The sequence below is a fragment of the Pelodiscus sinensis genome, chromosome 4 (genome assembly GCF_052426305.1).
Source record: "Pelodiscus sinensis isolate ZL-2025 chromosome 4, ASM5242630v1, whole genome shotgun sequence".
NCBI classification, from domain to species: Eukaryota; Metazoa; Chordata; order Testudines; family Trionychidae; genus Pelodiscus; species Pelodiscus sinensis.
Genome location: NC_143055.1, coordinates 122,509,209 through 122,523,924, shown reverse-complemented (window position 1 = coordinate 122,523,924; position 14,716 = coordinate 122,509,209). Strand labels below are relative to the sequence as shown.

At 46.8% G+C, this 14,716-nt stretch overlaps 2 protein-coding genes and 1 long non-coding RNA gene across 17 annotated transcripts in view; 2 read left to right on the top strand and 1 right to left on the bottom strand.

The window, feature by feature from the left end:
* Window positions 1–14,716, top strand: part of PTPN13 (protein tyrosine phosphatase non-receptor type 13) — a 236,856-nt gene that overhangs the window by 186,222 nt on the left and 35,918 nt on the right. For 11 of the 15 annotated variants that reach the window (XM_075929553.2, XM_075929542.2, XM_075929555.2 and 8 more), the window contains 4 exons: window positions 2,305–2,366; window positions 3,674–3,830; window positions 4,183–4,320; window positions 13,259–13,350. In XM_075929553.2, coding sequence (XP_075785668.2) covers window positions 2,305–2,366; window positions 3,674–3,830; window positions 4,183–4,320; window positions 13,259–13,350 — 449 coding nt within the window. The remainder of the gene's footprint in view (window positions 1–2,304; window positions 2,367–3,673; window positions 3,831–4,182; window positions 4,321–13,258; window positions 13,351–14,716) is intronic. The other 4 variants (XM_075929556.2, XM_075929544.2, XM_075929548.2 and 1 more) reach the window with 3 other exon arrangements.
* LOC142829532 (uncharacterized) overlaps window positions 1–14,716 on the bottom strand; it is a 32,416-nt gene that overhangs the window by 5,433 nt on the left and 12,267 nt on the right. The gene's annotated exons all lie outside the window — the stretch shown is intronic.
* Window positions 6,916–9,764, top strand: LOC149524578 (uncharacterized). The gene is made up of 2 exons (XM_089778096.1): window positions 6,916–8,399; window positions 8,657–9,764. Exons 1-2 carry the CDS (start codon window positions 8,067–8,069, stop codon window positions 8,864–8,866), a joined length of 543 nt encoding a protein of 180 aa, XP_089634222.1. The 5' UTR covers window positions 6,916–8,066; the 3' UTR covers window positions 8,867–9,764.

The window sequence follows — 14,716 nt, the reverse complement described above, 5'->3', positions numbered from 1 at the left end:
TGGAAGTGCCTATCGACACTCGACTAGTAAATTAACCATTACTTAACATCCTTAGCACAGAGGTCTCCGTGGGGATTCTCACTCCCCCCACATCCCGGGGACAAGCAGGCATGGGAAGGTGCCGGCCAGACTAGGACCCTGCGGGAGGCGGGACCCATGGCGTGGCTGGGTCTGGCAGTGGTGGTATCCCACAGGACTTGTATCCCTGCCCACTAGAGGAGAGGGAGGCAGGGTGTTGGGGGGAGGTGTGTGTGAGCAGCAGATGCTCCCACACCTCGCTGTGCTGTCCCCAGGAGCAGATGCTGCCATGAGAGTGCAGGCATGCCCATGTGCAGTACTCCTGAGTGTGTGTATGGGAGGGTCTCCATGTCCCCAGCCTCCTAGTGGTGGCTTTTGGTGGGAGGGTGTCCCGTCCCACCCTGGTGTCGGCAGTGAGGCAGGCCTGTCCAGACACCCTGTGAGCCAGAGCACAAGGGTCCTCTGTTGCAACCTTCAGGGGCTGTATGCCCTGAACTAGTGTTTCACATGCACTGGCAGCTGCGCAAACCCCAGGCCAAGATGGCCCAGCAAGAAGCACGCAGCAGCCACCCACCACTTCCACCCGGGTGTGTCTATGGAAGCTAAAGATACTCACCCACCTGATGGGCCTTCCCCATTATCAGACAATGCCTGGGAGACATGGGGGAGGAGAGGAGGGGAAACGAGCTTGAGGGCGAGCATGACCTCTTGGCTGGCGGGCATCGTCACATTGCTGGCCTCTTTCAGCTCCTCCTCCTTCTCCTCCTCTTCCCCGTTTCTGCCCCCTGGGAGGGCAATGATGGGCATCTCCAGCCCTGAGTCTACTACCAGGGGGAGGGAATGACCCACCCCTTAGGGTGCGGTGGAGCTAGGCATAATATGGGCAGGTCTGGGGTGCCCATAGGCCTGCCTGAGCTCCTTCACTTTCATGAACACCTGCTCCTGGGTGCACATGTGGCCCTTGGTGCTCAGGCTCTTAGCCATCCAGCTATAGACATCGGCATTTCTGCATCTCGTGCGGAGATCCCGGAGGTTTGCATCCTCATCCCAGATCTCAGTGAGGTCCAGGATCTCCTCACCAGGCCAGGAAGGCATGTGCCTCATTCATCTCCTGACAGGGTCCTGGGGGCTGGCTGCTTGCTTGGCTGCAGCCATGGAGAGCTCGGATAGAACACTGGAGTGGCTCCTGGCCACAGGGACAGCTGTGCAGGCTGCTGCTTTGTGGCTCAGGGCTGTCAGGCCCTGCCTTGTGCCACAGTCCCTTTCTCCTGAGGCTGCACCCAGGGCCGGCCCGAGCCCTTTTGGCGCCCTGGGCACAGGGCGTATGCGCAGGCCCACCCATGGGGCGCGGGCCCACCACCTGGGTGCACGGCACATGCATGCGCCGGCCACGGCCGCTGGTGCACAGCCCAGGCCCCTCCCCATGGACGCTCAGCACATGCGCGGGCCGATCACGGCCGCTGGAGTGCAGCCCAGGGCCCGCCCCCAGGGCGCACAGCACATGTGCAGCCCAGCCCGGCCCCGGCCAGCGCTGCTGGCATACACGCCGGGCCATGCAGGGCCCTGCAGCTATGGGGGCAAGGGCACTGCTGTCCGGCACCGCAGGGCTGGCGCTGTGGGAGCCAGGCACCCCTTACAGCTGCCATCAGGCTCCCCCCTGGGCAGCTGCCCAGCTCGCCCATGCCTCCGTCCGGCCCTGGCTGCACCTATAAAGCCTGCAGGGGAAGGGGTACTATACAGTTTTGTTGAGTGTGGTCAAACGGGCCAGCAGGGCACCTGTGAGAAGGGCTGGAGGCCAATAATTTTGAAATAACTCCAGCTGCCCTGTCTACACACGTCCTATACCGAAATAGCTATTTTGGAATAAGCATTAGTCCTCATGAAATAAGGGTTACAGACTCTGAAATAAGCTGCCCGTTATTTCGAAATTATTTTGAAATAACAGGTTTGCTGTGTAGATGCTCACATAGTTATTTTGAAATAACGCTGCAGTGTAGGCATGCCCTTAGTTATTCATTTCACCATTATCTTTTTCTCCTAACTGTGCAAACATAACATTATCTTAAAATACTGTCATTCGGATATGAGTGTGATTAAGTACCCTGATATTCTACCATTTGGTTAGGTTCAGTTCTTCTTTTTAATTATTGGCAGCAGAAGGAAGTATATTACATTAAATAAAAAAATATAATTTTTTTTTCTTTATTGCCAATCAATTTTTTTCATAACGTAATCACTGCAAACATTTTGTTATTCAAAGTTATCAATTTGTTCTATTTTATTTAGGCCATCTGCCTGGGGATCACTACGGAAACATAGAAATAGCACCTGGTATTTATGTGCCTGAGGTAAATAAAAATGATATAACCATAATTAATACATTTGCTTTATTTATTTTTTTGTTACGTTCTGATAAAATATGTGCATATAATCCTGTTGATAGGAATTTTCATTAAGCAGAGAAAAAGATCCCCAGCTATGGCAAAGTTGCTTTCTTTCAAATTGTGCTGTTACAATATTGTCAATTGATCTGAATCAGTAAATGCATAAGTATTTGGAATTATTTTTCCAGTACCTAGAACTGCACTTAGTGAATGAAGACTGGTCGTGTGGTTAAAGGCACAGGACTGTAACTCAGAAAACTTGTTACTTGTAAGGACATCCCTACAGAGCTAATGTGCTACACTGGCCAAGTAATTTAATCTCTCTCTGCTTCCATTTTCTTTTCCGAGAAATGGAGTGGAGGTGATGCTTACCTCCCTCACAGAGGTACAAGTGATATGGAGCTAAGATCAGTGGTTTGAGAGTCTTAGATGGAGGACACAATATAAGTGCAAAGTATTCCAGCCCTGATGCTTGTTTCTGAGTCTGAGGGAAAAGAAGAGGAAAGTAATTGAAGCAGTATTGCTCCCTTGATGAGATGTTCCACAATCTAATAGATCTCCACCGTCGGGAAGCTTTTCCTGACATTCTGGTTTACTTTTCCTTAATTTTGTCTGTAAGTTAGAGTACAATTGCCAGTTCTAAAAAATTGTCAAATCTAAGTTACTACTAAGATTAAATCATGTTTTCTTAATTGAGTAGGATAGATAAAAAGGCTGCATGTCTCTGCACACTTAAGAAATACCCTCTGGCTGTGTCTATATTGGCAAGATTTTGCGCAAAAGCAGTAGCTTTTGCGCAAAAACTTGCCGCCTGTCTACACTGGCTGTGAGTTCTTGTGCAAGAACACTGACGTTCTAATGTGTGAAATCAGGGCTTCTTGCACAAGAACTATGACGCTCCCGCTCAGGAATAAGCCCTCTTGCTCAAGTGTTCTTGCGCAAGAGGCCAGTGTAGACAGGCAACATGAATTTCTTGCGCAAGAAAGCCCGATGGCTAAAATGGCCATCGGAGCTTTCTTGTGCAAGAGAGCGCCTACACTGGCACGGATGCTTTTGCGCAAAAGCACATCTCTTGTGCAAAGGCACATGCCAGTGTAGACTCTCTATTGCGCAAATACTTTAATGCAAAAACTCTTGCGTTAAAAGTATTTGTGCAAAATTTTGCCAATGTAGACACAGCCTCTGTTTTGTTAGTGTTTGCTGCTATTAGATGAACAAATAACAAACCCTTAAAAAGACAACCAACTCATGCTCCTTTTTTGTTTTTCTAGGTTCATGAGGAAAACATGATAGGAGTTTCTCATGCAAATGCAGTAAGCAGCATTCATCAGGCAACAGGACTAATGAAGTTCACTGATTCTAGAAATATGTACTCCAGTGGTTTTACAAATCAGATACAAGATTTTTCCAAGAACGATGATCACTCGGGTAAGGAGGAGAGATTTGAACATCACCATGCTCCTTAGCTGAAGAATACAAGAGAAATTAAGCAACAAAGATATCCACATAAAAACCAATTTAACTTCTTGAATATCTTAAATTCCTAGCCCTGTACTCTCTCCTAAACAAGTCTTTTGCCAAGAAAAGAAGGAGTGGAGTAAAGTTATCAGAGTCTGAATTCAGTTGCATAGACAGGGAATGAAAGTCACAGTAATTACTACTATAATTACTACTATATTAAAGAATATATGTTTGATAGAATGCCTTTTTGTCATTATAATCCTTTATATGCATTGATCTTTTTATATTCCTTTCCCCCATGTTTGTTTTATGTTTCTAGAAACAGAGATATTGGATGAAGACTATTATGATGCAGATGACCACAATGAAGTTGTTCAATATCTGTTGGATGTTGTAGATGAGGAGGCCCAGAACCTCTTAAATTATAATAATGGAAGCACAGGTGATTGTTTCTCAGGTACCATAACCCATCAGTGTAACCCCAGGAAATGAACACTGAACGGGCTTTTGTTTAGCTAACAAAGTGGTGGGATGAAAATAACTTGCAAGATGAATTTTTCCAGGAAAGGTGATTAAAGGGGCAGTCAAATGATTGGATCTTTTTGTGAAGTCCAGATTTTGTAAATCAGGTCCTTAATTTAAATAATGTTTGGGTATGTGTTAATACTTGCAGCTGTTCATGGGTAGTAGTGATGATGTTAAGGTGTTTTGGTTTGAGGTACAGTCATGCACACAGATTACATCACAGGTGGTTACAAAATTATGTCTGCAATTTTTGAAAAATATTAAATATTTTTCTTTTCAAATCTGCTCTTTTAATTTTCAGCCAGGTCCTTTGTCCCTAATGCTGCAAGAATCAACACTTCCTTTTTCTATACCTCTCTGTTTTTCAAGCAGAATAGTCACCATCAACTGAAATGAGCAAGATGATAGGAATAGGGGTTGCTAATTGCTCCTGTGAGATATCATAAGAACAGAAGCATGGCCATACTGGTCAGACCAAAGGTCCATCTAGCCCGGTATCCTGTCTGCCAACAATGGCCAGTGCCAGATGCCCCAGAGGGAGTGAGCAGAACAGGGAATCATCAAATGATTCCTCTCCTGTCATCCATTTCAACACTCTGATAAATGGAGGCTAGGGAGACCCTTCCTACCCATCCTGGCTAATAGCCATTGACGGACCCAACCTCCATGAATTTATTTCATTCTTTTTGGAGCTCGGTTAAAGTCCTGGTCTTCACAACATCCTCTGGCAAGGAGTTCCACTAGTTGACTGTGCAGTGTGTGAAGAAAAACTTCCTTTTGTTTGTTTTAAACCTGCTATCAATTAATTTCATTTGGTGACCCCTAGTTGTGGGAACAAGTAAGTAACGGTTCCTTATTCACTTAGTAACTCACCTGTCATGATTTTGTAGACTTCTATCATATCCTCCCCTTAATCTCTTTTCTAAACTGAAAAGGCCTAGTCTTTTTAATCTCTCTTCATGTGGGACCTATTTCAAACCCCAAATCATGTTTTTGTCCTTTTCTGAACTTTTTCCACTGCCAATATGGTTTTTTTGGGGGGGATGAGGCGGCCACATCTGTATACTGTAGTCAAAATGTGGATGTAGTATAGTTTTATATACACCCTTGGAGGTGATTCCTTGGAGGGTGTTGACACGGCCACTGCAACTCAACTTCCCACACTCTGGGGCTTCTGACCACTTGGTCTTGCTAGGCCAGCTCTGCTGGTCTCCCCCAACCAAGGCACCAGGCTGAGATCACTGACCCCCCTCCTCCCCGAGAAGCAGTATAGACATTGAACCTCTTCAGATCCAAGAAGAGTGCAGTTTTGGGCCCAGCTTCCTGGGATACCACTCTCCAAATGGGATCAAATCCCCCAATGAATTATTTTTAGGTAAGCCCCCTTTAACAATGAAAGGAGGATGTACACACTGATTGCTCCCCCAGCTAATAATTATTTACACTGGGCTTGATAGTAAGAAAAAGTGATTAAGTACAAGCAGTAGGTTTTAAGTGGTTATAAGTGAGAACAGGCAGAGCAAAGTAGATTACAAATTAAAAATAACAGAATACACTTAGCTAATTCTAACACAAAATCCTCAGTATGAACTTAATATTAACTCATCCTAAAACTGTTTCTGTTCCAGCTGCTCCTTCAAACCAGGGAAAATCTCCACTTCCCCTGAGGCCTCTAGTTCACTTTTCTAGGTGTGCCCGCCAAAGACTACTACTTTCCTATTGTTTTTAAAGATTCCCTTAGAGCGTGGGGAGTCGCCTGGCCCCTTCTTACCAACAAGTGTTAAGATTTAAGGACAAAAATCTATTTGCATATGATTGCCCAGACACTGAGGCCTCCCTTGATGACCTTCATCCATACATTTAAAACCCATCAAGTATTCCATACTCCATATGTCTAATTTTACACACATGATACATACACCAAAATAAGATAAATGGATACAGCGGATTATGACATGAAGATTGATAGATTTCATGAAGTAATTTGCTCAAATTACATATGTACTTTTATGTCCATAAGTCTGTTTCATAAAGAAAGGCGGGGAGGGGGCATTGAACTGTCACACAACTCTTGAGTAGTTGTAGCTAAATTAGTCCCCGTTATATTGTATGTAGAGTTGGGATTATTTTTTCCAATGTGCATTACTTTACATTTATCAACATGAAATTTCATTTGCCATTTTGTTGCCCGATCATCTTAATTCGAGCTAGGTAGGCAAATCAGGCAACCGGAGTTGCAAATGAAGCCCGGGATTTAAATATCCCGGCCTTTATTTGCATGGTCCCGTCCCGCCGCCATTTTTAAATCCCCTTAGTTCAAATGAACTGCCCACGGCTACATGCGACAGTTTAAAGTCCTTAATTCGGATTAACTGTTACTCCTCGTGGAATGAGGTGTAACAGTTAATCCGAACTAAGGACTTAGTTCGGTTTAACTTTAAACTGCCGCATGTAGCCGCGGGCAGTTCGTTGGAACTAAGGGGATTTAAAAATGGTGGCTGGACGGGAACATGCAAATAAAGGCCGGGATATTTAAATCCTGGGCTTCATTTGCAACTCCAGTTGCCTGATTTGCCTACCTAGCTCGAATTAACAAGCTAGTGTAGACATACCCTTAGTTTGGAGAGATCTTTTTGAAGCTCTTCACAGTCTGCTTTGGTCTTAACTATCTTGAGCAGTTTAGTATATCTGCAAAGTTTGCCACTACACTGTTTACCCCTTTCTCCAGATCATTTATAAATAGGTTGAATAAGATTAGTCCCATACGGACCCTTGGGGGACACTACTAGTTACTCTCTCCGTTCTGTAAATTTACCATTTATCCCTACCCTTTGTTTCCTGTCTTTTAACCAGTGGACGTGCACATAATGCAGTGAATTAAACCAAACTGCTACTGTGGTCACCAGGTTTGAAACACCACTCAACTAATTAGAATGATTTTAACCCTTTTTGTTTTTCTCCTTTCTAAACTTGCTGGCCTATATTCATCTATTAACATTCTGTTAACAGTACGCAATCAGAATCCTGCTTATATAAATTTGTGTGGTGTCATTATTGCCAAAATAGACCGGCTTCAATCTAACCCACTGTGTACAGCAGCATGGCTGGTATATTGAACCTGGGGCTACATCTAGACTGCATGCCTTTTTCAACAGAGGCTTTTTCGACAGTATCTTTTGAAAAAGCCTCGGTCAAAAAAGAGCGTCTAGACTACATTATGCGGATCGAAAAATAGATCCGCTTTTTTGAAAAAGAGCGTCCAGACTGCCAAACGCTCTGTCGAAAAAAGATGGCACCCAGACTTGCTTCTGGCAGGGCATGGGGGCAGCCTTTATTTCCAGGTGCTGCTCCATGCCCTTTGCAGAGACGTGTGCTTAAAGGGATCCCCCTGGACAGCCGTTGCGCTGCTCCTGCTTCTGGCTTGCCTCCTAGAGGGAAAGCAAAGCTGCTGCAGTTCTTGCTCTGGTTGCCCTGCTTCCTCGGTCACCACAGGAGTTTATTTGCAGGGGTTTTTTTTTCTGCTTTTCATCATGTTTTTGGCCATGGAGCCTGAGCTGCCTCTGGGCAGGCGATGGCCCCACGCTGCCACACTGCAGCTTCTGCTACATCTGCATGACTCTGTCATGAATCTCCTGTCCCATATGGACCCAGACTGCACCGAGGAGACCCTCCTCTGGGATGCAGGAGCTCTGTCCTTGCCCCCAAACTTTTTTGGGAACAGGCAGATTTGGAGGCCGAGACAAGTTCCGACTGGTGGGACCAGCTCGTCATGCAGCTCTGGGACGACAGACACTGGCTCCGCAACTTCCGGATGTGGAAGGCCATGTTCCTGGAGCTGTGTTCCTGGATTGCCCCTTCTCTGGAACACCAGGACTCCCACCTGCAGCCCGCCACCCCCTGCAGAAGTGGGTCGCAATCGCCCTGTGGAAGCTGGCCACCCCCGACAGCTGCCGCTCCGTGGGACACCAGTTTGGTGTGGGGAGCTCTACCGTCGGGGCCGTCTTGACGGAGGTAGGTCACTCTTGGGCAACAGGCCCTGCTGAGTGGGAGGGTTGAGAAAGGGGAACTGCCAGGCAAGGGCAAGCGGGAGTGGGGGATGGAGTGGCACTTGGAGGCCGCTCCTCAGCCACCCCTGCACTGATGCGCGGGAAAGGGGCGTCCTGACAAGGGGAGGGCTGGAGTAGAAGGGGGGAAGGGTCCCCCCCCAAGCGCTTAGGTAACCTGTCAAACTCCCTGGTTTCTGTGTGTCTATTTGTCTCGTGCTGCAGGTGGTGAGGACCATCAATGTGGAGCTGCTGAAGAGGCTCGTCCGTCTTGGAGACCTGGACATCATCACCGGGTTTGCCGCCCTTGGATTCCTGAACTGCGGAGGAGCCCTCCATGGGACACACATTGCAATCCACGCACTGCCCCATCGAGCAGCCCAGTTTATAAACAGGAAGGGCTACTATTCCATGGTGCTGCAACCCCTTCGTTGACCACCGGGGACACTTTATGGACATTTGTGTCGGGTGGTCAGGGCAGGCACATGATGCCTGCATATTCCGGAACTCCTATCTGTACTGCAGGTTGCAGGCAGGAACATTTTTCCCCCAGCGACACCTCGCAGTCGGGGACGTGCAGATGCCGGTGTGCATAGTGGCCAGCGCGGCCTACCCCCTGATGCCGTGGCTCATGAAGCCCTACTCCAGCCACCTGGATGTGAGCAAGGAGCTTTTCAACATGCATCTTGGCCAGGCCCGCATCCACGTGGAATGTGCCTTCGGCCGGCTGAAAGGGAGGTTCCATTGCCTCCTCACACTCCTGGAGATGGGCGAATGCAACATACCGGAGGTGGTGACCGCATGTTGCACCCCCATAATCTGGTGGAGAGGAAAGGGGAGGCCTTCCTGCCGGGGTGGGGGACAGGTGCTGATGGCGAGGACAGTTGAACAATGCCCTGCCATCCACCAGGCTCACCAGGCTGGTGTCCAAATCTGAGAGGCCCTCAGGGAGAGATTCTCAGAAGGAGCCCACTGACTCTCCCCAGGGCCTCCCCCATGGGGGGTTTGGCCTGGCCCACCCCTACCTTTCCCTCCACAACCCTCACCCTCTTCCCATTAAGAAGACACAGACCTGTTTTTTGTAAACAGAATTTTTTTTTATTAGAAACACAGTACAGAACAGGTGCAAACTGTGTATAAAACACCTTTCTCTTCTCATTGTTCAACTGTTTATAAACAAAGTAAATCTGTCAGTCAAAAATAAAGATTTTGTTACATAACTGAAATGTCCTTTAACTGGGGTGGTAGGGGACTGAAAACCTGGAGGGAGGAGGGGGGCTCAAGTATGCTCCTGCTTCCCTGATCGCTGGGTCCTGCCACCGTCCTTGGGATCACGTGGAGCAAGAGCCAGTCCTGGCCTGGGTGGGGGGCAACTGTTGGGTCTGTGGCTGGGGGGGAAGGAGGACTAGAGGAGCAGGAGGGGCTGGGGGGGAAAGGGGTGCTGGAGGAGCAGGGGGTGCAGGGGCCTGGTGTGCAGGAGGAACGGTGCCCGGGACAGTGGCAGGCAAGCTGAGGACCTCCCACATTGTGACACAGATGTCAGTGCGCTGCTGGGCCAGTTTATCCATCAGCCTGGTGCGCCACTCTGCCTCTGCCTTCGTCATCTGCTGGAGGGGCCTGTTCCGGTCCTGCAGGGCCACTACGTGGTCCCTCAGTAGACCTTCAGTGCCTGCGGGTGCCACGGGTCTGGGATGGTGGTGGGGCGGGCGTGGTGCTCCCCTGTTGGGTAGAGGGTCTGGCTGTGGAGGAAAAGAGAAGACAGTCAATGTCTGTGTGCGCCCCTGCTGTCCCTGAGGGCATGCCATGGCTGTCAGGGGCTCTCCTTCGGACAGGAGACTCAGGAGTGTTACACATGACACTGCCTGAAAGCCTCACAGGAGCCCCACAGTGGCAATGGGACCAGATGGCCCCCCACACTGCCAACCAGCCCCTGTGTGGTGACCCCTCAAAGCACTCACCTGATGTCCATGGATGCCTGGGAGGCCTCTGGGGTCTGGAGGACCGGCTCCTCTGAGAGAGGGTCCCTGCTGCCTCCTCTTCTTCCTCTTCCTCCTCCTGGTACAGCTCTCCCATCTCTCCTGCCTCATCTTCCTCCCTCAGGGGTCGGTCCATGATGTGGTGGGGTAACCCGGACTCCACCACACGCAGTGGAGTCTGGGCTTCCCCACCATCCAGGATCTGCTCCAACTCCTAGTAGTAGGGCAGCTCTCTGGGGCTGCCTCGGAGCGGGAGCTCTGGTCCTGGGCCTTGGCATATCCCTGCCGCAGCTCTTTGGCTTTGGCCCTCACTTGTGCCATGGTGCGGGGGTGATGCCCTTTGGGGGCCAGTCCGTGGGCCAGGCGCTCACAGATGTCCACATTCCTGCGGCGTGTCTGCAGGGCCTGCAAACACTTGGAAGGTAATAAAGTGATAGGGAATAGCCAGCATGGGTTTGTGAAGAACAAGTCATGCCAAACTAATCTGATAGCTTTCTTTGATAGGATAACGAGCCTTGTGGATAAGGGAGAAGCGGTGGATGTCATATACCTAGACTTTAGTAAGGCATTTGGTACGGTCTCGCATGATATTCTTATTGATAAACTAGGCAAATATAACTTAGATAGGGCCACAATAAGGTGGGTGCATAATTGGCTGGATAACCGTAGTCAGAGAGTTGTTGTTAACGGTGCTAAATCCTGCTGGAAAGGGATAACAAGTGGAGTTCTGCAAGGGTCTGTTTTGGGACCCGTACTGTTCAATATCTTCATCAATGATGTAGATATTGGGATAGAGAGTACGCTTATTAAGTTTGCAGATGATACCAAACTGGGTGGGGTTGCAACTTCTTTGGAGGATAGGGACATAATTCAAAATGACCTTAGCAAGTTAGAGAAATGGTCAGAGGTAAACAGGATGAAGTTTAATAAAGAGAAATGCAAAGTGCTCCACTTAGGAAGGAACAATCAGTTCCATACATACAAGATGGGAAGCGACTGTCTAGGAAGGAGCATGGTGGAAAGGGATCTAGGGGTCATAGTGGACAACAAGTTGAATATGAGTCAACAGTGTGATGCTGCTGCAAGAAAAGCAAATATGATTCTAGGTTGTATCAACAGGTGTGTTGTAAGCAAAACTCGTGAAGTCATTCTGCCGCTCTACTCTGCACTAGTTAGGCCTGAGCTGGAGTACTGTGTCCAGTTCTGGGCGCCACATTTCAAGAAAGATGTGGAGAAATTGGAAAGGGTACAGAGAAGAGCGACAAGAATGATTAAAGGTCTAGAGAACATGACCTATGAAGCCAGGCTTCATGAACTGGGCTTGTTTAGTTTGGAAAAAAGAAGATTAAGGGGGACATGATAGCGGTTTTCAAATATCTAAAAGGGTGTCACAAGGAGGAAGGAGAAAATTTGTTCCTCTTGGTTTCTGAGGACAGGACAAGGAGTAATGGGCTTAAAGTGCAGCAGGGGAGGTTTAGATTGGACATTAGGAAAAAATTCCTAACTGTCAGGGTGGTCAAATATTGGAATAAATTGCCAAGGGAGGTGGTGGAATCTCCCTCTCTGGAGATATTTAAGAACAGGTTAGATAGACATCTGTCAGGGATGGTGTAGACGGAGCTTGATCCTGCCTTGAGGGCGGGGGGCTGGACTCGATGACCTCTCGAGGTCCCTTCCAGTCCTATTATTCTATTCTATTCTATTCTATTCTATTCTATTCTATTCTATTTGTTCCTGGGACCAGAGCTCCAGCAGGTTTTTTATTTCTGGCCCTGACCAGGCTGGTGCCCCTGGGTGGGTCCTCCTCTCTGTCCCGAGAAGAGCCAGGGGGGCCTTGAAGCTGGGACATGGCTGGCACGGGTGCTCTAGCTAGCTGCTGGACATCAAGGCCTGTCTGGGTGCCTGTACCTTTAAGAGGCTGCGGCCAGGAACCACAGAGGTTCTCTACATGTAAAGGTTAGACTGTCCACCAGGGCTTCTTCCTGGAGGCCTTTTTTTTCCTGACAGAGCTGGCTCCCTGCATCCACACACACCTTTTTTCGACAGATCTCTGTCGAAAAATGCAATCTTCCTTGTAAAACAAGGTTTACTGCTGTCGACAAAACCGCTGCATTCTGTCGATTTACCGTCGACAGAATGCAGCAGTATTCTAGACACGGGTATAGTTTTTTCTAAAAAACCCTGTAGTCTAGACACACCCTGGGAGATGTAGCAACAATGACATAGCTGAAGTAGGTCACATTTCATCCTGTACAATTTTTAATGACTCATGAATATAGAATATAGAGTAAATAAAATCCAGATATAGATAGACTCTGAGTTGAATTAGATTCATGCTGCTAGGTTAACAACTTGCTATTCTTTTACAGTATATACATCAGCTCAATACTGTTACAAATAACCATGTAGTTAAACTAGATTTAAACAACCCCTGATTTTGATTCTGTGCTAAGAATGATGAAGTAGGATGGTCTTATTAATATTTATGTGAAGGCGACTTTACACCACTCTGTCAGTGTAAAGGGAATTTAAACTTGGTGCAGTGTCATTTATACTCACTTTTAACCCCTTTATATTGCCAAAGTGGTATAAAGGACCTTAGTGTAAATGAGAATCAGGCCCCTAATCTACTTTTTGTTCTATGGTCTTCATTGACAGTAAAGAGTTGTTCAGAATGAATGTATGGCTGAGGCCTCATGCGTCGAATCATTTTTTCGGTGCAGGGAGGGGGAGGAGATTTTAGCTGCAGGCACAAATATTCTTAATATATTTGAATGAAAAGATGAGGCTTTTTTTAACCTACCTATAACATTACTTCTGAGTAGCTCTTTCCTCTAATGTATTTCTACAGCAGATTCTTTAGAGACCAATGGAAAGCTGGCAGAAGAAAAAGCTGAAGACACAGACTGTGATGGGTCATCTTTGCCTGAAGACTTTCCAGAGGTAAAATGAAGAGGTGCTGACAGTGCCTTTATTTACTGTTTTACTAGACTATTTACTTTGACTTCTGATTCCCTCAATCACATTGAGTTTCTGGAAGTTGTTTCATCAACATTTTAAATGTAATGTCACTTCCATTTTATTGGCCTCCGGTGTTTATACACCGAGAGCAATCTGTGATAAATCAGCTGCACAAGAGAACAAGAAAACAATGAAAGCCAACCGTTTTTAGAAGTGTTAATGCTAATAAAATATATCAATTCTCTGCTATTTCATAAATTCTAGCCAGAAAGCTCCCTCAGTTCAAAGTGGGCTAGAAAAAAATCAGAGTATTTCAGATATTTTGCCAAGTATCGATAGAGTACACATGTGAAGCTCCCTCTCCTTCATCTTTCTGCTCAGATAAACTAACGTTCGTGAACAAATTCCTGTTCCACCTTCAATCTGTACTTCCCATATTGTCCTATGTTATATTAGTCAATAGATAGCCAGACTCTGTAGCAAATGAATCCAGTTAATAGAATCCCCTATCCAGTGTTTGTACTTCCTGCCCAGTTATGACAACTGTTAGTCAAACACCTGTACCCTTGGTCTGTAGCATCTTGTAAGGGGTCTAAAAGCATAGTAGTCCTGCTCCTTGGCTCTAGGCTGGGATTTCACCTCTCCAACTGCTCAGCATTCCCCCAAGCAGATGTTGAGTGTTTGGGAGTTTTGTGGTTGGATGGATTTCCTGGAAGAATTGAAATAATCAGTGTTGGCACCTTGCATAAATACTAAATGTACTTGTTAACATTGTTTTGTCACAAAGAGGTAGCCGTGTTAGTCTAATCATGGTAAAACAAAAAAAGCAGTTATGTAGCACTTTAAAGATTAACAAGGTAGTTTATTAGGTGATGAGCTTTCTTGGGGCAGACCCACTTCTTCAGCTCATACTCTGAAAGTGAATTGGCATGACCATTATATAACAGAGGGATACAATGAAAAAAAGTAAAAAAATACAAACTGACAAATCGGCTACATAAAACAAAAGGTGGGGGCGAGAGGGAAAGTGACAAGGAAGGAGGAAATTGCATACTGTAAGAGTCAATTACAAATTGCATACTGTAAGTGGCTAATCTGGGGAGGCTGTCTTTGTAACGTGTAAGATAATTATCATCTCGATTAAGACCCATTCTAATCTAATTTTAGCATAAATAAAAGTTCTGAAGTCTCCCTAGCTACGTCTACACTGGCATGATTTTCCGAAAATGCTTTTAACGGAAAAGTTTTCTGTTAAAAGCATTTTCGGAAAAGCACGTCTAGATTGGCAGGATGCTTTTCCGCAAAAGCACTTTTTGCGGAAAAACGTCCGTGGCCAATCTAGACACGG